Raw genomic sequence first — 26,922 nt, 5'->3', positions numbered from 1 at the left:
TATATACATATATATATATATACATATATATATATATACATATATATATACATATATATATACATATACATATATATACATATACCTATATACATATACCTATATACATATACCTATATACATATACCTATATACATATACCTATATACATATACCTATATACATATACCTATATACATATACCTATATATATATACCTATATATATATATACCTATATATATATATACCTATATATATATATACCTATATATATATATACCTATATATATACCTATATATATATACCTATATATATATACCTATATATATACCTATATATATACCTATATATATATACCTATATATATATACCTATATATATATACCTATATATATATATATACCTATATATATATACCTATATATATATACCTATATATATATATACCTATATATATATACCTATATATATATACCTATATATATTTACCTATATATATATACCTATATATATATATACCTATATATATATATACCTATATATATATATACCTATATATATATATACCTATATATATATATACCTATATATATATATACCTATATATATATACCTATATATGAAGAGTTGATTTTCAAAATGCAATATATCCAAAATTTGGGTTTCGAGAAAATCGCACTTTTCTCCTACACGAAGCCATTGTACAATATGCTAAAACTGTTTGTCAATTTAGGTTCATAACCCTCATATACATAGGACTAGAATGGTTTTTGAAATGTACTTGCATAAAAAGATACTTTTTTTTTGTCCCAAAATTTGCGTTTCGTTGCAAAATGAGGTATATCCTGCTTTTGTTAAGCTACAAAACGCTGTATATCCATTTTTTTTCTAATTATACATATGATGTCCAATATTTTAGTTTATTATTTTATTAAGACCCACTTATATTCCCAGTGTTATCATCTCACTACAATTGTACCATGTTTTTCTGTTACTTTAAAGTGTTTTTAGTGAGTAATTTCAGTTATTTGAACAATTTTCAAAAATGATGCAAGTCTCTAACGAGAGACTTTAATTTGAAGAGTACAGCTTGTCTTTAGGTTCATAACCCTCGTATAAATAGGACTAGAATGGTTTTTGAAATGTACCTGCATAAAAAGATGCTTTTTTTTTTGTCCCAAAATTTGCGTTTCGTTGCAAAATGAGGTATATCCAGCTTTTGTTAAGCTACAAAATAGAAATAAAATGAAAATTTTGCGCCGTGAAGATTAAAATTAAGTTTTCCTAATAGTAACTGAGTAGCTTTACAATATGGGCACGCTATCTCATTTTTTTCAAAAATGGCGCTTATCGCGTTTTGAAAATCAACTCTTCATATATATACCTATATATATATATATACCTATATATATATACCTATATATATATATACCTATATATATATACCTATATATATATACCTATATATATATATACCTATATATATACCTATATATATACCTATATATATATACCTATATATATATACCTATATATATATACCTATATATATATACCTATATATATACCTATATATATACCTATATATATACCTATATATATACCTATATATATATATATATATATATACCTATATATATATACCTATATATATATATACCTATATATATATACCTATATATATATACCTATATATATATACCTATATATATACCTATATATATATACCTATATATATACCTATATATATACCTATATATATATACCTATATATATACCTATATATATATACCTATATATATACCTATATATATACCTATATATATATACCTATAGGGTTATACCTATATATATATATATATATATATATATATATATATATATATATATATATATATATATATAGGCCTATATACCTATATATATATATATATATATATATATATATATATATATATATATATATATATATAATATATATATTATATATATAGAATGATTATCTCTGTAGATTTCATGGGCTGCTTCAACAGCTTGTAGCAATGTGTGGTGGTGAGGTGTATCAACCATACCTGAATGTCAAGTCTAAGATAAATCATGATTCAAATAATAGTAGTGATAATACTTCTGTCTTGACATCCCTGAATTCAACATCACCCCCTGGCATTATAGAAGACATGGAGGAATTTACGGAATACAAAAATGCAATAACATTTTATTGTGAAAGTCTATGGAAATTGTGTGGCAATCAAGAAAGCAAACTTGAAGAATTAGAAAAAACTAGGTATTGTTAGTACCTGTTGTCATGTGATTTTTAAAATTCATTCATTTATCTTCTCCATAGTTCTTTCAACTTCAATATACACTTATTTTTAGTTTCTACAGTTAGTTTGGATGTAACCTCCACATTTAAATTCCTGCTGTATTGAATGTCATAAATGTTTTTAAGTTGTATTTACATGCTAAGGAAGTTATTAAAAACTGTCCTTTGTGTCACCAACTTCAAGAGATGAAAAAACATAAATATTTATTGTAGTAAGTTATGTAGCACTTTCATACTTGCTGAATTGGTGTAACTTTTAAGTGAACTTAAAACATTTGCTATTTCATTTTAGTCTGAGAAAACTACTGAAAAATAGAAAGTTTAATTTTGAAATATATTTTTGCATATTATCCATATTGCATTGCATACAATGCTGATGAAACAGTAATCCATGGATTCCAGTCATGATTTATAGGACCTGTAATATAGCAATAATGAACAAAATAAACTCATAATAGATCCTTTTATAATACATTCAAATGGAGTAATTCAAAATAAAATAGTCTACTAATTAACAAAAAAAAACATTTTGCATTTTTATTGTTTATAATATTCCTGTGTGTTTTTGTTGTTGCAACTTTTTACTTGAAAAAAAAGACTTTTTCTGAAAATTGTATTTCTGCCTGTTATTTTACATTTTAATTGTGTCAACCCACCCCTTTTATTCTTAATGCTTACATCTTATAGAATTTAGTACTAGGTCTAATCCTAAAAAATATTTTCAAGGTTTTGCAGCTTTTTTTCCCCCACAACTAAGTGGTTCATGTTTTTAAGTTAATCGGATATTTAGTTCTTCACTTTAAGTCATTTGAAAAGTAAATGCATTTTTTTCTTTTCACAATTGTTTTTAGCCAACCAGTTCAGGAATTTCTTATGAGACTCATGGGATATATAAGTAAGTTCATTATTTTGATCTATTAAGGTTTCCAATTTTGTTTATTATCTGAAGTTTACAGTATGCCTCATTAGTTATTCTAATATTTGAATCCAAATGGATTTTTAGTGTAGCAAAAGTGAAAGGAATGTATAATTGAATAAGAATTGTTCATTCTTCTAGGAGCAGCTAAAGGGAAGAGCTACCACATGAACAAGTGAGTTGTACACTTAGACAAATTACAAACAAGAGTTGCTCAATAGCAGGCCAAAATCTAACTACTCATTCAAATATATCGTATTCTTTTCACAGGAAGAAGAGATTGAAGTCTTCCAGTACACCAGCAAAGAAAAGTGAAGCAGTATCTATTGAGGCAAGCTCATGTCCTTTAGCAGTCTCAGATGACAAGTTGAAGGCCAGTCCCACCCAAGTTTCTAGTTTAACTTTGTTATCTCTACCTTCTGACCTTTCACCTGCTGCCTCATCTACTCCTCTCAAGTACAATCCAATGGAGAGGTTGACAGCTCAAGCTGATCAATTTTCTCTCACTACTGGTCTGGGTCTGTTGGACAACTTTGCAGTAACAGACAGCGCTGTCTCAGCTAGGCCAACCTCTGTACCTCAATTGCAACCCCAGATTAGAAAATGTCAAGTTGATGCCAGCCATCTTAGATCTTGTATTCCAGAAGGACAGATTGGTTTTCAACAATTGAAGAGAGGGGACCAAGTCCATCCACTGGTAAAGGATCAGAGAATTGAACAAACTGTAAGTTGCTTAAATACAAGTGCATCGGAACATGTGTCTTCTAAAGAAAAGCTGCACAGAAAAGTGGACCAAGATGATGTCTCTGTTACACCTGATTGTAAGAAAAGAGATGAGCCTAAGACTCAGGAGTCTGATCTGATAGATGCAACTATGACTCAGGAGTCTGACCTGATAGATGCAACTATGACTCAGGAGTCTGATCTGATAGATGCAACTATGACTCAGGAGTCTGATCTGATAGATGCAAGAACTAATGGAGAAGATGAGACCAATCCACAGAGTCATTTTCTTGACAACGTTCTGCCAGGGTTGTCAAACCTAAGTGACAAAAGCATTAGCCCTGAAGAGCTTGAAACTAAAGAGCGAGAGCCACACATTTCTAAAACACTTGAACCTGGTTATGAGGAACAGTATTTAAGAATGCTTTTAAGTAAACCAATCAGCTTAGCAGCAGAGGCTACTCCTGGTTTACAACAAACAAAAATGAATCAATCTGTGATGGATTCTAAAACCTACCAAGATGAAAAGTCAGCCCCTAATACTGGTATGATCCTCCCACAACAAACTGCACAATCTGAGAGTTGTGATATGGAAACTTTTTCCAAAACAAATGATGTTGAAAAGTTGCATTTTTCTGAATCCTGTCCAACAAATAATGGACAAACACTTAACCTTTTTTCTGGAAATCCTGCAAGCTATGGCATGCCACAAGCTGATTTTCAGTGTAAAACTAAACAATGCAAATCTCTATTGTCCAATGCAAGCTTATCCAAAAATACATTTGCAGAGATGAATTCATCTGGAAACAATAGTGTTTTTTTAAACACCAATAAGTATAGCGTAAATGTGCCTAAAGTTAACCAGCATAGGCAGACTCCTGCAGGGGCTACACACAAGGAGACACCGCTGCCTATACAGCCAGCATTGTATCCTAATGTAGAGAAGTCACATAGACTTGCTGCCAGCTTAGGCACCCCTGTCATCTTCTATCCTGCAAACAGTTTCCAGTCTGCAGATAACTCCTTGGCATCACTGTCAAGTTTGGTACAAAATATAGTTTATAACTCTCATGGAACTATCCTCAAACCTTTGACACCTGTGAGTAGTCTTCCTTCAACAGCCACTTATAGCAGCCCCCAGCTGTTGAACCAAACATCCAGTTCAGTTGCTCCAAAGAAGTCTGTTGCTGCTGCTTTGCCAGTTTTATCTAGTCAGCTTAATGCTGGAAAACCCACACTTGTACCATTCTATATCAGTCACATGAATAGTTTAAACAACCTCCCCAAGTCTACAAATACCATCCATATACAAGGTGTGAGACCACAACAGGCCCAGGCTCCCCTGTTTCAAACCAAACTGAACCTAGATGGCAATCAAGCTTCTGATGGTTCTTGGTGCAGAGCAAAACCTCAGGCCTTCTTAAATCAAACTGAGAACAAAGGAGCAAATGAAGAAGAATATTTGAGGGGCACTCAAGAAATTGGGATCACTGGGCAGGTAGTGCTGAGTACCAGCAGCTCTATACAAGACTCCCCATTTTACCACTCTGGAATCTATTCCAATTCTTCTTTTTTAAATGGATGGAGTTTTGAAGGATTACAGTCCCACCACCATCCAAAAGTACCTGTTCAAAATGAATTAGCCAAAGCCAGTCATCAACAAGCACCTGGAGATTTCTGTTCTAGCTCATCTGGATCCATGACACTGACTGACATTGAGCCCAACAAGGTGTACACACAACCTAAACTACCAACAAAAACCAAAAAGAAAATTTTGACTTCCCTTCTGGCCAATACAACAATGTCAGAAGCTACAAAAACACACCTAGTCAATGCAAGCTCAGCTGCTACTAAAACAGACCTAGCCTACACTTGGAATGAGACAACAAATAACTTAGATCAAGCCAAGGCAAATCTTGCGCTCAGTCAAGTCAGTCGTAAACAGACAGACAAAAAATTATCCAAGCGTCTTCTCTGCTCAGCTTGTGACATGTTTTTTTACTCTGGCACTGATCTTCTAGTGCACCGTTATGAGCAACACAGTCATGTTTGTGGGGAATGCGATGGCAGATTTTTATCTGCCTCTCGTCTAAAACAACATAAAGAAACAGATCATCCCTCCATCTTGAAATGCTCTCATTGTCGCTATCACACCTTCAGCAAAGATGGATTAACTGAGCACAAATGGTAAGCAGGTTTGTTTGTTTGTTTTGTCATTTTCATTTCCAGTTACTTTTTCTGTCCAAATGAATAACATCCATTATTAAGTGTCCTTTTGATATGCTTTTATTTAACTAGCTTACTCTGTCTTTAGTCCGTCATGAGTCCTAACTGGCGATCACTTTTTCTATCACTTCTTTGAAACTTGACATGTGACTCAAGGACACCATTACAATGAAATGTGACATCAACTTTGTTTTAAATGGTTGTAAAATTCATTGTTTAAGAATTAAAGTTTCTTATTGAAAGTACTAATTTTATGGCGTCTAAGGTTAACCAGCATACACAGACCTGCAGGGGCTACACACAAGGAGACATCGCTGCCTATACAGCCAGCATTGTATCCTAATGTAGAGAAGTCACATAGACTTGCTGCCAGCTTAGGCACCCCTGTCGTCTTCTATCCTGTAGTTGCTGCACGTTGCTTTTATTTTGGTGCACACTTTAGTCATGCATTTCTATATTATATAAAAAAAAATTCAAAGTATTGGAATTTTAAAGATAAAAATGTTTTAATAACCCAACAAGTAGAAAATAAATGATTTTTTTAAAGGTCTTTTTCAACTCACAGCTGAGCAAAAATGTTTGTGTAATGCCTAAATGAAGTATTATAATTAATATGAATTCATTACAAAATCTTAAATATAAAATGCTTAATTGCATGAAACATTTTTCTGGTCTTTTGTTAGCTAGCTCACAGAAAAACAGCTTTGTCTATTTAATTAAGAGATAGGGTAAAGTGTAGCTTATTTTTCTTTTTAGGGTCGAGCATGGGATACAAATGGAATCAAAAGATGAAGATTTATCATCTTGTAGTAAAGATATAGAATCCACCTCAAGTAAGAAATCAGAACTGAGAATGAGCACTGCAACTGCTAAATCAGGTTTTTCACTTGTCAAATCTCAGTCACTAGATCTAGCTCATGCCAGCAACACTAGCATGGTTTATACAAGTAAGGAAGACAGTGATCAGTTCAAGGATAGTGACTCGTTTTCTAGCCCTTCCTTTATTGGTGACCAGTTGAAGAGTAGGGCTACTACAGGTACTACTGCTGATCCAATGATCCTAGTCAAAAATGTCTGTGAAAACACAGAAAGCTCCACTTGTCATGTGGCAGAATCTGACTTGTCTGGCCCTGTGTTTCCATCTTTCATTCGTGAACCTGTCCTTAAACATGATTCTAATTTGCTTTCAATCAGTGCTATGTATGCACAGGTTAGCCAGCATTGTCAAATGGAGACTTCAGAGTTTCTTAGCATTTCTGACCAGAACTGCTCTGAGAATGATGAGCCCCGCTTAATTATTGACACAGATGTTGCAAGTAATGAGTGTGAAAAAGCTAAGTCTTGTCTTGATTTAGATGAGCCCTTGTGTTTAGTTACACACAACAGGGCTCAGTCAGAATCTCATTTCGGGCAGTCAACTGTACTCAGAAATAAACACTCTAAAAGAAGGCACACATCTTCAGATTGCAGTAAAAAAAAACTATGTGATGAGTATAAAATTCTACAGATGAAAGCTAGCGAGGTGATAGAAAGTGTAGAAGATTCTAGTCCTACAAGGAATGATCAACTAGATGGAAGAGATTCATCTGTAGAAGCTCAAAGACTGGTTATGAAGATCAGGTGCAAACATTCAATTGGACTAGATCATTTGCAAGTCAAAAAAAAACAGAGGAAAAGAAAGAAACAACTACTCATTGCTTTAGATAATGATGATGAAAAACACATTTTTAGTTTAAAAGTAGCTAACATTACAGATTCTCAAGTTAACAGCCATACTGGTCTAGAAGACAATCAGATAAAGGCTAATGAGATTGCTTGCAAAGACAGTGGTTCTTTTTCCCATGGTGCTATTCAGTGCAAAAGGGTTGTAGAAGCTGAACAACAGCATTTTCAAAGCCAGCAACTCAAAAGTCTTTTCTTAGCTGAAGACTCACAGTCACTTATCAGTTCAAACTTGCAGTCAGCTGAAAAATCCTTAGAGCCAAAAAAAATGCAGTCCCTTCAAGATCGTCATTTAATGAGTTGTTTACCACCTAAGAAAAGAAGACTAAGAAGGTTTTCACGATCTTCTAGTAAAGATGACAAAGGCATGGCTTTGGAGGTGGTGAATTTGGACATAATTGGGAGGTGCGACCAGGGTCAGTTACCTCCCTGTGTTTCTGCAGCAACAAGAAAAAAAGAGAGCAAAAATACTTCCCTGACGCCTTTAAGCATTGAAAGAGCTGCTAGGTTTAAAAATCAGCTTACAAGGCTCTCTATGCGTTGTACAAGAACAAACTCGCTAAAGATAGCTTGCAATAGCAATATGCTGGAAAAACATAAAAGCCAAGACAAGATCAAATCTGGGAGGATTTTAAATTCGTCTTTGATACAGAATAGCTGTAATTTGGCCCCAGCAGATGGACGCTTCTGTTGTCCTGTTGTCAACTGTCAAGCTACATTTTCTAGAAAATGGAACCTTGATGGCCATATAGGTAAAGTCCACTGTAAAATGTCCAACATGGTTTGTTCTGTTTCTGGATGTGATCAAATATTCCTGAGTAGAAAAGATCTCAGACAACACATAACTGTTGACCATAAAGGAAAATCCAGAAAATACAAGTGCAGCTGGCCAGATTGTAACAAGGGCTTCTTTGCACGCACACATTTGAGAATTCATACTTTGACTCACACTGGAGAGAAACCTGTAGCATGCCAGGTTTGTGAATATAGATGTAGGCAGCCAACTGCTTTAATCTGGCATATGAGAAAGCATGGGATTTTCCAAAAAGGGATTAGTATGAAAATGTAGTATTTAGCAAAATTGATTGTAGTTTGAAACATTTGGCCATAACTTTAATGTATGTAAACATTGTATTGAAGCAGATTTGGTATTATTTATTCTTTGATATATGCAAAGGAAACTACTTTTTAATATTACATTTTAAATTATTTAAAGTTTCACTTCAAAATTATGGTGATACAAATATTTTCTGTGAAACTTAATTTTAAAACTTTTATTAGAAACAAATAGTTAACTGTGAAATATTAGTTCAAATTATTTAAAGGTGTTACTTTCTTCTTTTTTTTCCAAATATTGTTATTTTAAAATACATATTTTTAAAAATTGTTATTTAATATTTTTATTATAAGCAGATGTAAATTTAATTAATTAAATTAATTTTGGCACCAAATATGTTGGCTTAAAACCTTCTTCCTAATTTTATTTAGCTAATTATGTGCTTGTGCTACTCATTTTGAATCACCCATTTAAAAAATATAATGCAAGCCTGAAAAAAAAGTTCTCTTAAATTTCAGTGCATTTTTGGACAAAGGTTTAAAACCAGTGTTTACTTACTACTTTCACCTGTTTTTAGTCTTTATTTATTATAGGTTGTACCACAACATGCTTCCACACTCTTTTAGCCTACATGGCTCAAAATTTTAATTTAACCATTGTTTAAAAAAAAAAGAAGTGGTGTGCAAGAAAGTTAAGAATGAATTTATTTATGGACAGAAACATTTTAACAACCAAACACCAGCCAACAGTTTTTTGGTTCTAAAACATGCTTACTGATTGCATTCCTCATTTAAATATAGATTTATTATAGGTATAGAAAATAAGTTGATTCAAAAAGTTAAAAAAGCTCCTCAAACAATATCTACAAATAATTTCTGAATGAACATTAAAAATTGACATAATACAAACTTAGCAATTCTTCAATCATAATTTTGAATATTGCCACAACAAAAAATAAAATCACATTCTTTGTTATATTGAAGTGTATATATTGTTTTTCAGTGGCCTTAAGGGCTTATCTGCTAGGTAGGTATTTTTTTTATAATTCATAGATACCATACACTGCATGTATACTGTACATGTCGAGAAAAGAATTCTCAACAAGTATGTTTCTCAACAAGTATACATGTTCCATAATTTGTGTTAAAAATGAGTTCTAAAATTTAAAAAATAACTAAAATATTTACTGTAAAATATTTATGTTCTTATATAGATCTTTAAAAAATAAAAAAATAGCATCATGAAACTAATTTTCTGAATTCTTTTTTTTACTAATACCAAATTACTTTTTTTTTACAAAAAAAAAAAAGAAAGGCTTGTTTTGCAATATTAGAAACTAGTTGTATACATTTTTAGCAATTAAATAATTCAGTCACAAAAAATACTAAAAATAAAGACTTTTCAATGGCACCAATACAAGAAATGCTCAATGTATCAACTGTTTGTTACAAACAATTGGTTTCTTCAAGTTTAGATTCAATTTTAAAATATAGTTAAAAATAAAAGTTATCTACTACAATCTAATAAATTTGAACTGTCAGTTACAGAAAGTTGATTTAGACACTGAACATGGCATTCCAACAGCAGTAAACTTAAGAAAACCATTAGAGTTAGAAGACTTTGCATTGAGGATACCCATGACAGTTGGATAACTCCATGTATTGAAACATTTTAAAATGTGACATAAAACCAAGCACTGATCTACAAGTGTACAAGTGTGTACATTAAATGTGACATAAAACCAAGCACTGATGTAGAAGTGTACAAGTGTGTACATTAAATGTGACTATCGCCTGGCACCTCTTCGAATCTTGGATTTAGCTGCTGCTCTTGGTCTATTGATGGAGGTTGGAGTCTGGGGTGTCAACATGTTAGGAGGACCTGAAGTGGCACCTGGAAATAGAGACTAATCTGACAACTTGTCCAATAATACAGTGAGACACACATCTAACAACTGGTCTAATGATACAGTGAGACACACATCTAACAACTTGTCCAATGATACAGTGAGACACACATCTAACATCTGGTCTAATGATACAGTGAGACACACATCTAACAACTTGTCCAATGATACAGTGAGACACACATCTTACAACTGGTCTAATGATACAGTGAGACACATATCTAACAACTGGTCCAATGATACAGTGAGACGTACATCTAACAACTTGTCCAATGATACAGTGAGACACATCTTACAACTGGTCTAATGATACAGTGAGACACACATCTTACAACTGGTCTAATGATACAGTGAGACACACATCTAACAACTGGTCTAATGATACAGTGAGACACACATCTAACAACTGGTCTAATGATACAGTGAGACACATCTAACAACTGGTCTAATGATACAGTGAGACACACATCTAACAACTGGTCCAATGCTACAGTGAGACACACATCTAACAACTTGTCCAATGCTACAGTGAGACACATCTAACAACTGGTCTAATGATACAGTGAGACACATCTTACAACTGGTCTAATGATACAGTGAGACACACATCTAACAACTGGTCTAATGATACAGTGAGACACATCTAACAACTGGTCTAATGATACAGTGAGACACACATCTAACAACTGGTCCAATGCTACAGTGAGACACACATCTAACAACTTGTCCAATGCTACAGTGAGACACATCTAACAACTGGTCTAATGATACAGTGAGACACACATCTAACAACTGGTCTAATGATACAGTGAGACACACATCTAACATCTGGTCTAATGATACAGTGAGACACACATCTAACAACTGGTCCAATGATACAGTGAGACACACATCTAACAACTTGTCCAATGACACAGTGAGACACATATCTAACAACTTGTCCAATGATACAGTGAGACACATCTAACAACTTGTCCAATGATACAGTGAGACACACATCTAACAACTTGTCCAATGACACAGTGAGACACATATCTAACAACTTGTCCAATGATACAGTGAGACACATATCTAACAACTGGTCTAATGATACAGTAAGACACACATCTAACAACTTGTCCAATGACACAGTGAGACACATATCTAACAACTTGTCCAATGATACAGTGAGACACATATCTAACAACTGGTCTAATGATAAAGTGAGACACACATCTAACAACTGGTCCAATGATACAGTGAGACACATCTAAAAACTTGTCCAATGATACAGTGAGACACACATCTAACAACTTGTCCAATGATACAGTGAGACACACATCTTACAACTGGTCTAATGATACAGTGAGACACATATCTAACAACTGGTCCAATGATACAGTGAGATGCACATCTAACAACTTGTCCAATGATACAGTGAGACACATCTTACAACTGGTCTAATGATACAGTGAGACACACATCTTACAACTGGTCTAATGATACAGTGAGACACACATCTAACAACTGGTCTAATGATACAGTGAGACACACATCTAACAACTGGTCTAATGATACAGTGAGACACATCTAACAACTGGTCTAATGATACAGTGAGACACACATCTAACAACTGGTCCAATGCTACAGTGAGACACACATCTAACAACTTGTCCAATGCTACAGTGAGACACATCTAACAACTGGTCTAATGATACAGTGAGACACACATCTAACAACTGGTCTAATGATACAGTGAGACACACATCTAACAACTTGTCCAATGCTACAGTGAGACACATCTAACAACTGGTCTAATGATACAGTGAGACACACATCTAACAACTGGTCTAATGATACAGTGAGACACACATCTAACAACTTGTCCAATGCTACAGTGAGACACATCTAACAACTGGTCTAATGATACAGTGAGACACACATCTAACAACTGGTCTAATGATACAGTGAGACACACATCTAACATCTGGTCTAATGATACAGTGAGACACACATCTAACAACTGGTCCAATGATACAGTGAGACACACATCTAACAACTTGTCCAATGATACAGTGAGACACATCTAACAACTTGTCCAATGATACAGTGAGACACACATCTAACAACTGGTCTAATGATACAGTGAGACACACATCTAACATCTGGTCCAATGATACAGTGAGACACACATCTAACAACTTGTCCAATGATACAGTGAGACACATCTAACAACTTGTCCAATGATACAGTGAGACACACATCTAACAACTTGTCCAATGACACAGTGAGACACATATCTAACAACTTGTCCAATGATACAGTGAGACACACATCTAACAACTGGTCTAATGATACAGTGAGACACACATCTAACAACTGGTCCAATGATACAGTGAGACACACATCTAACAACTTGTCCAATGATACAGTGAGACACATCTAACAACTTGTCCAATGATACAGTGAGACACACATCTAACAACTTGTCCAATGACACAGTGAGACACATATCTAACAACTTGTCCAATGATACAGTGAGACACATCTAACAACTTTTCCAATGATACAGTGAGACACATATCTAACAATTGGTTCAACGAGACACACATCTAACAACTGGTCCAACTTGTCACACTCTATTTATGTCATTGTAAGATGTTTGAAGAAAAAAGCATACTAAAATTGAAACTGCCAGGGACTGAAGATCTAAAGTCAAAGCCACCAGGATTTGGAGTGGTAAAAGATGGTTTGGCAGGAGACTGAGCTGTAAAGTTGAATCCCCCAGAAGGAGCTTGGGCCTGGTTGAAGTTGAAGCCAGAGGATGCTAAAATGGACAGGACAAGATCATTGATGACATGAAAAGCTTAAGGAAGTACTTCACTTCTAGTACTAGAATGATAGTCCATAAAAAACATATTTTAAAAATAAAAAAAGGACTTACAAAGATTTGTAGACTGTACATTAAAGGTGGTAGCAAGCTGTGGCTGGCCAGCTGCAAAATTAAATCCTGCTTGGGTTGTAGGGGCACCAAACCCTGAAGCATTGGAAGCTCCAAACAAGGTGGCACCTGATGAATTGGATGCAGCACCACCAAACTGGTGAGAAGTGGAAGCCTGTCCAAATGCAGGGGCTGGGTTTGTTGATCCAAAAATAGACCCTGGCTGATTTGTTCCAAAAGCTGTTGAAGAACCAAAGGTTGGACTGGCTATTCCAAAGGCTGGCTTTTGTACAGCTGTGCTACCAAAAGCACTGGATGAAAATGCTGCAGTTGTGCTTGTTGGAGCCCCAAAAGGCACAGTAGGTTGTGAGGGTGCTGATCCAAACACTGGGGTGGAATTCTGGCCAAAAATTGATGTTACGTGAGTAGTGGCAGCCCCAAAAGTTGACTGCTGCGCTGTATTGGCAGCCCCAAAAGTTGACTGCTGCGCTGTATTGGCAGCCCCAAAAGTTGACTGCTGCGCTGTATCGGCAGCCCCAAAAGTTGACTGCTGCGCTGTATTGGCAGCCCCAAAAGTTGACTGCTGCGCTGTATTGGCAGCCCCAAAAGTTGACTGCTGCGCTGTATTGGCAGCCCCAAAAGTTGACTGCTGCGCTGTATTGGCAGCCCCAAAAGTTGACTGCTGCACTGTATTGGCAGCCCCAAAAGTAAAGGGTTTTGCTGATAAATTTGAAGTCCCTAAAGTAGCCGGTGTTACACTTACAGTAGAGCCAAAAGGAATGGGTGCAGTTGCAGATCCAAATGCAGGTGCTGATGTCATAGGTGCTGAAAAGTTAAAAGGTGTGGAAATTCCTGAATTTGGACCATTATTACCAAATGGAGTAGATCTGCCAAATCCTGCTGTGTTTTCTGTTACTGTGTTGGTGCCAAACAAGGGGGCAGAACTAGTACCAAAGGAACTGGAGCTGTTGTTGCTAGCAACATTGGCTGAAGCAGCTGGACCAAAAGTTGAAGCACCAAAACTCAGGCTTGGGTTACTACCAAATGAAGGGCCAGAGCTTGGCTGGGTGGAGGCTGTGCTTGTTGTGCTTTGTCCAAAACTAAATGCTGATGCACTACTAGCAGCTGTTGAACCAAAGAATGAAAAGGGTTGAGAGCTGGATAAAGCTGGAGCTACAAGATTGCCAGCATTCAAACTGGACGAGTTGTTTACTTGAAACCCACTTGATGCTGCATTGACTGGGGCTGTGCTAAACCCCCCAAAGGCTGATGCACTTGGTTGTGAGGCTTGTGCAGGTTGTGATCCGGTGCTAAAAGAAAAACTGGCTGTTGTAGTTGGCAGGATTCCCCCAAAGCCACTGCTGTTGGCTTGTGTTGAGCCAAAAGTGAAGCCAGACTGTGGCTGACTTGATGTGCTGGCTGGTGGCTGACTACTGGGGCAAGTGGCTGCAAGCTGCTGGATAGGCTTGCTACCAAAACTAAATCCAGAAGACAGCGTTGAAGCAGTTCCAGCAAAGTTAAAGCCTGCTGAGCTGGCAGGAGCTGCACTGAAATTAAAGCCAGGATTGGCTGCACTTTGACTGCTGGAGGCTAGGCTTGGCTGGGCTGAAGGAAATCTGGATTGTTGAGATGGATCAACACTCAAGACTGCAGTAGTTGGCTGCATGGGACTGGCAGTCTGAGACTGCTTGAATAGACCCAAGGCTGGTGTCAAACTTTGAGCTGTTTCACCTGTACAAGATGCAATGGCTGAATGCCCAAATCCTGTGCTGGGTGCCGTAGAGGAACCAAATCCTGTGCTGGGTGCAGTAGAGGAACCAAATCCTGTGCTGGGTGCCGTAGAGGAACCAAATCCTGTGCTGGGTGCAGTAGAGGAACCAAATCCTGTGCTGGGTGCTGTAGAGGAACCAAATCCTGTGCTGGGTGCAGTAGAGGAACCAAATCCTGTGCTGGGTGCTGTAGAGGAACCAAATCCTGTGCTGGGTGCCGTAGCAGAACCAAATCCTGTGCTGGGTGCCGTAGAGGAACCAAATCCTGTGCTGGGTGCTGTAGAGGAACCAAATCCTGTGCTGGGTGCCGTAGAGGAACCAAATCCTGTGCTGGGTGCCGTAGCAGAACCAAATCCTGTGCTGGGTGCAGTAGAGGAACCAAATCCTGTGCTGGGTGCCGTAGAGGAACCAAATCCTGTGCTGGGTGCAGTAGAGGAACCAAATCCTGTGCTGGGTGCTGTAGAGGAACCAAATCCTGTGCTGGGTGCCGTAGCAGAACCAAATCCTGTGCTGGGTGCCGTAGAGGAACCAAATCCTGTGCTGGGTGCCGTAGCAGAACCAAATCCTGTGCTGGGTGCCGTAGAGGAACCAAATCCTGTGCTGGGTGCTGTAGAGGAACCAAATCCTGTGCTGGGTGCAGTAGAGGAACCAAATCCTGTGCTGGGTGCCGTAGAGGAACCAAATCCTGTGCTGGGTGCAGTAGAGGAACCAAATCCTGTGCTGGGTGCCGTAGAGGAACCAAATCCTGTGCTGGGTGCAGTAGAGGAACCAAATCCTGTGCTGGGTGCAGTAGAGGAACCAAATCCTGTGCTGGGTGCCGTAGAGGAACCAAATCCTGTGCTGGGTGCAGTAGAGGAACCAAATCCTGTGCTGGGTGCTGTAGAGGAACCAAATCCTGTGCTGGGTGCCGTAGAGGAACCAAATCCTGTGCTGGGTGCAGTAGAGGAACCAAATCCTGTGCTGGGTGCAGTAGAGGAACCAAATCCTGTGCTGGGTGCCGTAGAGGAACCAAATCCTGTGCTGGGTGCAGTAGAGGAACCAAATCCTGTGCTGGGTGCCGTAGAGGAACCAAATCCTGTGCTGGGTGCCGTAGAGGAACCAAATCCTGCGAGTGGGAGAGAATTTGCAGCAGATGTAGTGGATGCAGCAGATGTAGTGGATGCAACAGCACCAGATGTGGGGCTGGTTGTTGGAAACTGAGAACTGAAAGATGTTGGCACTGTCTGTGTTGGTAAAGATGTGGGGCTGGTTGTTGGAAACTGAGAACTGAAAGATGTTGGCACTGTCTGTGTTGGTAAAGATGTGGGGCTGGTTGTTGGAAACTGAGAACTGAAAGAAGTTGGCACTGTCTGTGTTGGTAAAGCTGGAGAGGACACATTGGATGGGGCAGCTGTTGAAACACTTGCTCCTTCAGGACACACAGGCTGCACTGAACTAACAGTGCAGTTACCTACAAAATTTTAATTAGATATTTTAAAGCATTCATTTAAAGAAACAAAATACTGTTGTTAGTTTCAGGTAATTACTCATGACCAAATGCCATTCTCAGATTGCTATTCTGTTGTTTCTAGCCAAATTTTAGTGTGCATTTAAAAATGATTGAATGGTTCATAGAATTTTAATTAAAAAGATTAATGTCATGTTTTTCTTGAGGTTATTTCTGTGCATGTTTGCTTTGATTTCACATTAATCTTAACTGCTGTTTTATGGTTCAAAGATTATGTTTAATTAATGATCTAATCAGAAAGTATGAAACTACTCAATACGGAAATTAACTTACCCGATATGTTGTGTCTAGAATGGATGTGTGGATACATACCCGTCTTCAATAGATGTTTGGATATATACCTGTGTCTTGAATGGGTGTGTGGATATATATACCTGTGTCTTGAATGGGTGTGTGGATATATATACCTGTGTCTTGAATGGGTGTGTGGATATATATACATGTGTCTTGAATGGGTGTGTGGATATATACCTGTGTCTTGGCTGAGTAAGTGTGACAAGCTGCTTGCTGCTGATGACACAGAACTGACAATGGGGGTAGTAGCAGACTGCACTAGTTTATTCAAACAGTCCAAACTGGCGCTGACAGCAGCTGATGTGGCAGCCATTCCTTGCTCAGCTGTCACAGGAGATGTACATGGAGCTCTTGATGATATCATTGATAACTCAGAAGAGGATTTGCTTCCTATCAAATACAGAAACATCTCAAATGGATCTTCTATAAACATCCCAATATCATTCTTTTTTCAACCAATGGTAATATTTCTTAGAACATGGGTTCCCAACTGGAGAAACGAAAATATATTTCACTCATGAGATGGAACTAGTTGCAAGGTAAAACAATAAGAGAGTACAGTAGTAGAGCCAGAATCAAATGAAGCAGCATTTTAAATCATTCAATTGACAGTAAGGTAGATCCAGTAAGATGTTGCAGTACTTGTAAAAAATCAGAAATGACATCACATGTCGCAGTTCTTGTAAAGGGTGGCAAAGGGAATTGTAACTTAGCGTCAAACCAAACTTTTTGTGTTTTGTGCTCCTTTTTTGTAGTTAAAAAACAAAATAAACCACTTCTTGTGAAGCTACTGATTAAAAGGCATATATGAATAAAGTTTAAGTCTTCATCTGTTGAATTATGGTATTTAAATATATATTTGATTATTTGAAAGTATCAGTTTTGAAAAACAAATTGACCATTTGGCAAGTGCCAATCAACCCCATGTTGTTTAATTTGGTTCACGAGCCAATGCTAGTAGATCATTCGATGCCAGCAGATCATTCAATGCCAGCAGATCATTTGATGCCAGCAGATCATTCAATGCCAGCAGATCATTTGATGCCAGCAGATCATTTGATGCCAGCAGATCATTCGATGCCAGCAGATCATTCGATGCCAGCAGATCATTCGATGCCAGCAGATCATTCGATGCCAGCAGATCATTCGATGCCAGCAGATCATTCGATGCCAGCAGATCATTCGATGCCAGCAGATCATTCGATGCCAGCAGATCATTCGATGCCAGCAGATCATTCGATGCCAGCAGATCATTTGATGCCAGCAGATCATTTGATGCCAGCAGATCATTTGATGCCAGCAGATCATTTGATGCCACCAGATCATTAGATGACAGCAGATAATTTAATGGCTACATTGAAAAAATAACTTCAATTTTTAAATGAAGATTAATACATGAAAACACAAGAATTTTCTTTCAGTAGTTGCACAAACAAAAAGTTCATTTCCTTAACTAGGCCTACTTAGTGTTGTAATTGGCATTGTTGGACATGAAGGCTAGTGAGAAGCTGGCAGAACAGTTTCAAGGGTTGTCAGCAAGACACTCAAGAAAGATGGCCCGACAAAATATCCAGACCTGTGGCAACACACCATTTTTTTCTGTCAAAAGTTAAGACATGGTAGATCTAGTGCTTTTTTCTATCTCGGGAGTAGTAATAAACTCAAAATAACCATGCTAAAATTAGACATTTGAATGAATGTAACTGTTAATAGCGTCATGTAGACTACACTGACATGGTCTCATGTCACAGGCTTCAGTCAGTTCCACCATGAAAAGTGGGTGAGGTACAAGTTAAATAATGAGAACAAGTTCAGTCAGTTCCACCATGAGAAGTGGGTGAGGTACAAGTTAAATAATGAGAACAACTTTAGTCAGTTCCACCATGAAAAGTAGTGAGGTACAAGTTAAATAATGAGAACAAGTTCAGTCAGTTCCACCATGAAAAGTGGGTGAGGTACAAGTTAAATAATGAGAACAAGTTCAGTCAGTTCCACCATGAAAAGTGGGTGAGGTACAAGTTAAATAATGAGAACAAGTTCAGTCAGTTCCACCATGAAAAGTGGGTGAGGTACAAGTTAAATAATGAGAACAACATATTTCTTTCAAGTCAATTTTGATGACTGGAACTGCTTTTTAGTCTGGGGGTCGCAGATCACTAGAACCCTATAAAAAAGAGTCGTGACCCAAAAAAGGTTAGTCCTTACCTTTCCCATCAATATGGACACTGTCATCGCCTAAAAGATCTAAAACTCGTCTCTGGTATTCTTTCTGCCGATCTTTTTCAAAGTCTGACATGCTGACTTGAATGGTAGTGTGCATGGCCTAAAGACAATCAAGTTATGCATAAATCACATCTTCTGGCCTATAAACATGCTAAATCTGACCTACAAACATGCAAAATCCTGCCAAGCCCAATAACTGAGTGCATGACAAATAGTTTGAAAAATTTCTTGACCTTAAGAGGTGTAGCTGGACTGTGATTGAGGGAGACACTTTGTTTTCTTAAGACAACACCTTCTGCTATCATTCTATCTGCTAGTGGGGTGGCTGCCATCTAAAAAGAACATAAAATGTCTGGGTATGTAGTTAAATCTCATTTTCTGTGTCTGTAGTAAAATACTTGCCAATCAAACATCGGTGGACTATCAGTTTGCTTGAATAGAGTTAGAGTTATTTAATGTACATTTATGTAGGCACTACATTTCTTGAGTGTTAGTTATTGGGGGCTGAGCCCCACTATGTGCTGTATGAGTGCGTGAGGTGAGGTACAGCATTCCGCGGTGACCGCAAGAGCTCTTGTATGCACCGTAGTGCTAATGGGGGAGCCCAGAATGACAAAACCACTCCAATAGAGTCTTTGCATATTAATATTATGACATCACGGATCATTCAGTATGTTAACATCCTCCATCTCTGTGTACAGGTCAGCATTAAAATGGCAATCTGTGCTGTGAAAGAATGTAAAGTGGCAGATCTAATGGGATTCCTTTATTTCGACTGCCAAATTAAACTAAGGTTTTAGAGATTGGCAGTTAACAGAATGTAGACGCTGTCAATTTTTAGCCAATTGAAATATATTGTATGACTAGACTTAGATCTAGAAATCTGCTACTTAAGTTAATTTTTAAAAGCAGTTGATATTTTTGTTCCAGAAGGCTTTAATAAATTACTTAGGCCTAAATACTATGTGTCTAATTATAGTACTATGTAACTGATACTGGACTGAGTTTAGTTAAATTTAGAAGCAGATCAGTGGTACTGATTTCCCCTTTGTTCCCCTGCTGGGCCCTGAGGGTAATAAATTACATAAGAGATGCTATCTCTGGTTGGCTGAGATGACATTTTATGATGGGTTAGAAACGATTGGCTGTGAAGTAGCATGGAGAAATTTTGAGGGGAGGGCAGTGGTACTGATTTCTCTTTGGTCTCCACCCTGCTGGACCATGATGGTCATAACTTACATAACATACCATCTCTGCTGGGCTGAGAACAGTAAGCCCATGTTACCTACCAAGAGATGAAGTTTTATGGTGGGCTTGAAACAGGTAGGGGCTGGGTATCATGTAGGTAAAAACATTTTGAGGGGAGAGCATCGGTAAGTGTCTGATCACTTCCCTGCTGGACCACATAAATTACATAACATGCTACCCAGACTGGCTGAGATTTAAGAACAGCAGTGGTTGTTACCTCAGGGTCATAAATTACATAACATGCTACCCAGACTGGCTGAGATCTAAGAACAGCAGTGGTTGTTACCTCAGGGTCATAAATTACATAACATGCTACCCAGACTGGCTGAGATCTAAGAACAGCAGTGGTAGTTACCTCAAAAGTAGATAAGCAGTTTTATTGGGGATTTTGTAGGGGTTAAGTGGTCTCACATTTGTTACTGTAGTGTAGATTTATTGCTACTAGTTCTTGTACTAAACTAGAGAATCTAAGATGTTTACTAACTTGATGTAAATAATCTATATTATATTACTGCATTTTATGTCAACACTGTTATGATGTATGTTTGACTAGGCAAATTGGTGCGCATGATTGATGATGCGGCCGTATATTGACGCGGTACGCAAGAAAGTGACGTTTTAGTGTGAGTTAATTGTTGCCGGGGAAGGAGTTAGAATGAAGTCTTGTTCTTGTAGTCTTGGGGTGATGCCGTATATGTAATCATGTATTAATATCATTTGTACAAGTCGTTGTATGTATTTGTATTGTGAAATAAACAGTTGAGTTGACTAGCGTCTTCTATCAAGTCATTTGGTTTGATGACATCGTACTTTAGAATGAACTAGTAATTGGCTAGATAGAGTATAAAAGTAGTGTTGGAACCTCTCACATGAGCAGGCGTAACAAACACGGATATAATCTTCAATTCCTAAAAGTTTTTTTACGTATTATTCCTGTGGGTGCGAGGCTCTTAACATATGATGAACACATTTTAAGACATGCCAAGTGCTGCGCAATAGCTGATTGTTTACTGGTGGTGTTTGAAAGGACTCCATCAGCTACAAGTTTCATAGAGCACAACTTACTTACAAGGTCCACCATCAAACAGGTCAAGTGTTTTCAGACACATGTCTTGACATACACCCATATAATATCATACCGTAGCTAAGGTTTGACTTATGTTGTCTGGCATGGCTGATGTAGAAACAGGAAGTGTATCTTGTCGTGAAGTCTTGGATGCAGGCTCATCAATTCTAGCAAGAGGAAGAGATGACAAACATTAGTTAACCTTATTCATCTACAAACCTCTTCTAATCCTACAAATATCAACAAAAATGACCTAATCCTACAAATATCAACAAAAATGACCTAATCCTACAAATATCAACAAAAATTACCTAATCCTACAAATAACAAAAATGACCTAATCCTACAAATATCAACAAAAATGACCTAATCCTACAAATATCAACAAAAATGACCTAATCCTACAAATATCAACAGAAATGACCTAATCCTACAAATAACAAAAATGACTTAATCCTACAAATAACAAAAATGACCTAATCCTACCAATAACAACAATGACCTAATCCTACAAATATCAACAAAATGACGTAATCCTACAAATATCAACAAAAATGACCTAATCCTACAAATAACAAAAATGACCAAATTCTACAATAACAAAAATGACCTAATCCTACAAATAACAACAAAAATGACCCAATCCTACAAATATCAACAAAAATGACCTAATCCTACAAATAACAAAAATGACCTAGTCCTACAAATAACAATGACCTAATCCTACCAATAAAAACAATGACCTAATCCTACCAATAACAACAATGACCTAATCCTACAAATAACAAAAATGACCTAATCCTACCAATAAAAACAATGACCTAATCCTACCAATTACAACAATGACCTAATCCTACAAATAACAACAATGACCTAATCCTACCAATTACAACAATGACCTAATCCTACCAATTACAACAATGACCTAATCCTACCAATTACAACAATGACCTAATCCTACCAATAACAAAAATGACTTAATCCTACCAATTACAACAATGACCTAATCCTACAAATAACAACAATGACCTAATCCTACCAATAAAAACAATGACCTAATCCTACAAATAACAACAATGACCTAATCCTACCAATTACAACAATGACCTAATCCTACAAATAACAAAAATGCCCTAATCCTACAAATAAAAACAATGACCTAATCCTACAAATAATAAAAATGACCTAATCCTACCAATAAAAATAATGACCTAAACCTACCAATTACAACAATGACCTAATCCTACAAATAACAAAAATGACCTAATCCTACCAATTACAACAATGACCTAATCCTACAAATATCAACAAAATGACGTAATCCTACAAATATCAACAAAAATGACCTAATCCTACAAATAACAAAAATGACCAAATTCTACAATAACAAAAATGACCTAATCCTACAAATAACAACAAAAATGACCCAATCCTACAAATATCAACAAAAATGACCTAATCCTACAAATAACAAAAATGACCTAGTCCTACAAATAACAATGACCTAATCCTACCAATAAAAACAATGACCTAATCCTACCAATAACAACAATGACCTAATCCTACAAATAACAAAAATGACCTAATCCTACCAATAAAAACAATGACCTAATCCTACCTAATACAACAATCACCTAATCCTACAAATAACAACAATGACCTAATCCTACCAATTACAACAATGACCTAATCCTACCAATTACAACAATGACCTAATCCTACCAATTACAACAATGACCTAATCCTACCAATAACAAAAATGACTTAATCCTACCAATTACAACAATGACCTAATCCTACAAATAACAACAATGACCTAATCCTACCAATAAAAACAATGACCTAATCCTACAAATAACAACAATGACCTAATCCTACCAATTACAACAATGACCTAATCCTACAAATAACAAAAATGCCCTAATCCTACAAATAAAAACAATGACCTAATCCTACAAATAATAAAAATGACCTAATCCTACCAATAAAAATAATGACCTAAACCTACCAATTACAACAATGACCTAATCCTACAAATAACAAAAATGACCTAATCCTACCAATTACAACAATGACCTAATCCTACAAATATCAACAAAATGACGTAATCCTACAAATATCAACAAAAATGACCTAATCCTACAAATAACAAAAATGACCAAATTCTACAATAACAAAAATGACCTAATCCTACAAATAACAACAAAAATGACCCAATCCTACAAATATCAACAAAAATGACCTAATCCTACAAATAACAAAAATGACCTAGTCCTACAAATAACAATGACCTAATCCTACCAATAAAAACAATGACCTAATCCTACCAATAACAACAATGACCTAATCCTACAAATAACAAAAATGACCTAATCCTACCAATAAAAACAATGACCTAATCCTACCAATTACAACAATGACCTAATCCTACAAATAACAACAATGACCTAATCCTACCAATTACAACAATGACCTAATCCTACCAATTACAACAATGACCTAATCCTACCAATTACAACAATGACCTAATCCTACCAATAACAAAAATGACTTAATCCTACCAATTACAACAATGACCTAATCCTACAAATAACAACAATGACCTAATCCTACCAATAAAAACAATGACCTAATCCTACAAATAACAACAATGACCTAATCCTACCAATTACAACAATGACCTAATCCTACAAATAACAAAAATGCCCTAATCCTACAAATAAAAACAATGACCTAATCCTACAAATAATAAAAATGACCTAATCCTACCAATAAAAATAATGACCTAAACCTACCAATTACAACAATGACCTAATCCTACAAATAACAAAAATGACCTAATCCTACCAATAAAAACAATGACCTAATCCTACAAATAACAACAATGACCTAATCCCACAAATAACAACAATGACCTAATCCTACAAATAACAACAATGACCTAATCCTACCAATAAAAACAATGACCTAATCCTACCAATTACAACAATGACCTAATCCTACAAATAACAACAATGACCTAATCCTACCAATTACAACAATGACCTAATCCTACAAATATCAACAGAAATGACCTAATCCTACAAATAAAAAAAATGACCTAATCCTACAAATAACAAAAATGACCTAATCCTACCAATAACAACAATGACCTAATCCTACAAATATCAACAAAATGACGTAATCCTACAAATATCAACAAAAATGACCTAATCCTACAAATAACAAAAATGACCAAATTCTACAATAACAAAAATGACCTAATCCTACAAATAACAACAAAAATGACCCAATCCTACAAATATCAACAAAAATGACCCAATCCTACAAATATCAACAAAAATGACCTAATCCTACAAATAACAAAAATGACCTAGTCCTACAAATAACAATGACCTAATCCTACCAATAAAAACAATGACCTAATCCTACCAATAACAACAATGACCTAATCCTACAAATAACAAAAATGACCTAATCCTACCAATAAAAACAATGACCTAATCCTACCAATTACAACAATGACCTAATCCTACAAATAACAACAATGACCTAATCCTACCAATTACAACAATGACCTAATCCTACCAATTACAACAATGACCTAATCCTACCAATTACAACAATGACCTAATCCTACCAATAACAAAAATGACTTAATCCTACCAATTACAACAATGACCTAATCCTACAAATAACAACAATGACCTAATCCTACCAATAAAAACAATGACCTAATCCTACAAATAACAACAATGACCTAATCCTACCAATTACAACAATGACTTAATCCTACCAATTACAACAATGACCTAATCCTACAAATAACAACAATGACCTAATCCTACCAATAAAAACAATGACCTAATCCTACAAATAACAACAATGACCTAATCCTACCAATTACAACAATGACCTAATCCTACAAATAACAAAAATGCCCTAATCCTACAAATAAAAACAATGACCTAATCCTACAAATAATAAAAATGACCTAATCCTACCAATAAAAATAATGACCTAAACCTACCAATTACAACAATGACCTAATCCTACAAATAACAAAAATGACCTAATCCTACCAATAAAAACAATGACCTAATCCTACAAATAACAACAATGACCTAATCCCACAAATCACAACAAAGACCTAATCCTACAAATAACAACAATGACCTAATCCTACAAATAACAACAATGACCTAATCCTACCAATTACAACAATGACCTAATCCTACAAATAACAAAAATGACCTAATCCTACCAATTACAACAATGACCTAATCCTACAAATATCAACAGAAATGACCTAATCCTACAAATAACAAAAATGACCTAATCCTACAAATAACAAAAATGACCTAATCCTACCAATAACAACAATGACCTAATCCTACAAATATCAACAAAATGACGTAATCCTACAAATATCAACAAAAATGACCTAATCCTACAAATAACAAAAATGACCAAATTCTACAATAACAAAAATGACCTAATCCTACAAATAACAACAAAAATGACCCAATCCTACAAATATCAACAAAAATGACCTAATCCTACAAATAACAAAAATGACCTAGTCCTACAAATAACAATGACCTAATCCTACCAATAAAAACAATGACCTAATCCTACCAATAACAACAATGACCTAATCCTACAAATAACAAAAATGACCTAATCCTACCAATAAAAACAATGACCTAATCCTACCAATTACAACAATGACCTAATCCTACAAATAACAACAATGACCTAATCCTACCAATTACAACAATGACCTAATCCTACCAATTACAACAATGACCTAATCCTACCAATTACAACAATGACCTAATCCTACCAATAACAAAAATGACTTAATCCTACCAATTACAACAATGACCTAATCCTACAAATAACAACAATGACCTAATCCTACCAATAAAAACAATGACCTAATCCTACAAATAACAACAATGACCTAATCCTACCAATTACAACAATGACCTAATCCTACAAATAACAAAAATGCCCTAATCCTACAAATAAAAACAA

The 26,922-nt window shown here is 36.0% G+C and overlaps 2 protein-coding genes across 2 annotated transcripts in view; one reads left to right on the top strand and one right to left on the bottom strand.

The window, feature by feature from the left end:
* Window positions 1–1,993: 1,993 nt before the first annotated feature.
* On the top strand, window positions 1,994–9,793 carry LOC131934872 (uncharacterized; the record flags this gene model as incomplete). Its single annotated transcript, XM_059291021.1, is given in 5 exon segments — window positions 1,994–2,266; window positions 3,157–3,200; window positions 3,363–3,396; window positions 3,492–6,131; window positions 6,927–9,793. Coding segments are annotated over 5 exon segments (5,026 nt in total), but the record flags the coding sequence as incomplete, so codon positions are not given.
* A 384-nt stretch (window positions 9,794–10,177) lies between these two features.
* LOC131934878 (uncharacterized) overlaps window positions 10,178–26,922 on the bottom strand; it is a 29,062-nt gene continuing 12,317 nt past the window's right edge. Inside the window, exons 8-14 of the mRNA XM_059291028.1 lie at window positions 21,956–22,049; window positions 19,802–19,900; window positions 19,551–19,668; window positions 17,523–17,735; window positions 13,779–16,994; window positions 13,515–13,661; window positions 10,178–10,842 (exon numbers count right to left, since the gene is read on the bottom strand). Of these exons, the coding sequence (XP_059147011.1) occupies window positions 10,736–10,842; window positions 13,515–13,661; window positions 13,779–16,994; window positions 17,523–17,735; window positions 19,551–19,668; window positions 19,802–19,900; window positions 21,956–22,049 (3,994 nt within the window). The 3' untranslated portion in view covers window positions 10,178–10,735. The remainder of the gene's footprint in view (window positions 10,843–13,514; window positions 13,662–13,778; window positions 16,995–17,522; window positions 17,736–19,550; window positions 19,669–19,801; window positions 19,901–21,955; window positions 22,050–26,922) is intronic.

This window comes from Physella acuta, unplaced genomic scaffold (assembly GCF_028476545.2).
Source record: "Physella acuta isolate Inbredline_101_S28 unplaced genomic scaffold, ASM2847654v3 ptg000119l, whole genome shotgun sequence".
NCBI lineage: Eukaryota > Metazoa > Mollusca > Gastropoda > Physidae > Physella > Physella acuta.
Note: the sequence above shows the minus strand (reverse complement) of the source record. Positions and strands in the feature narration are given on the sequence as shown.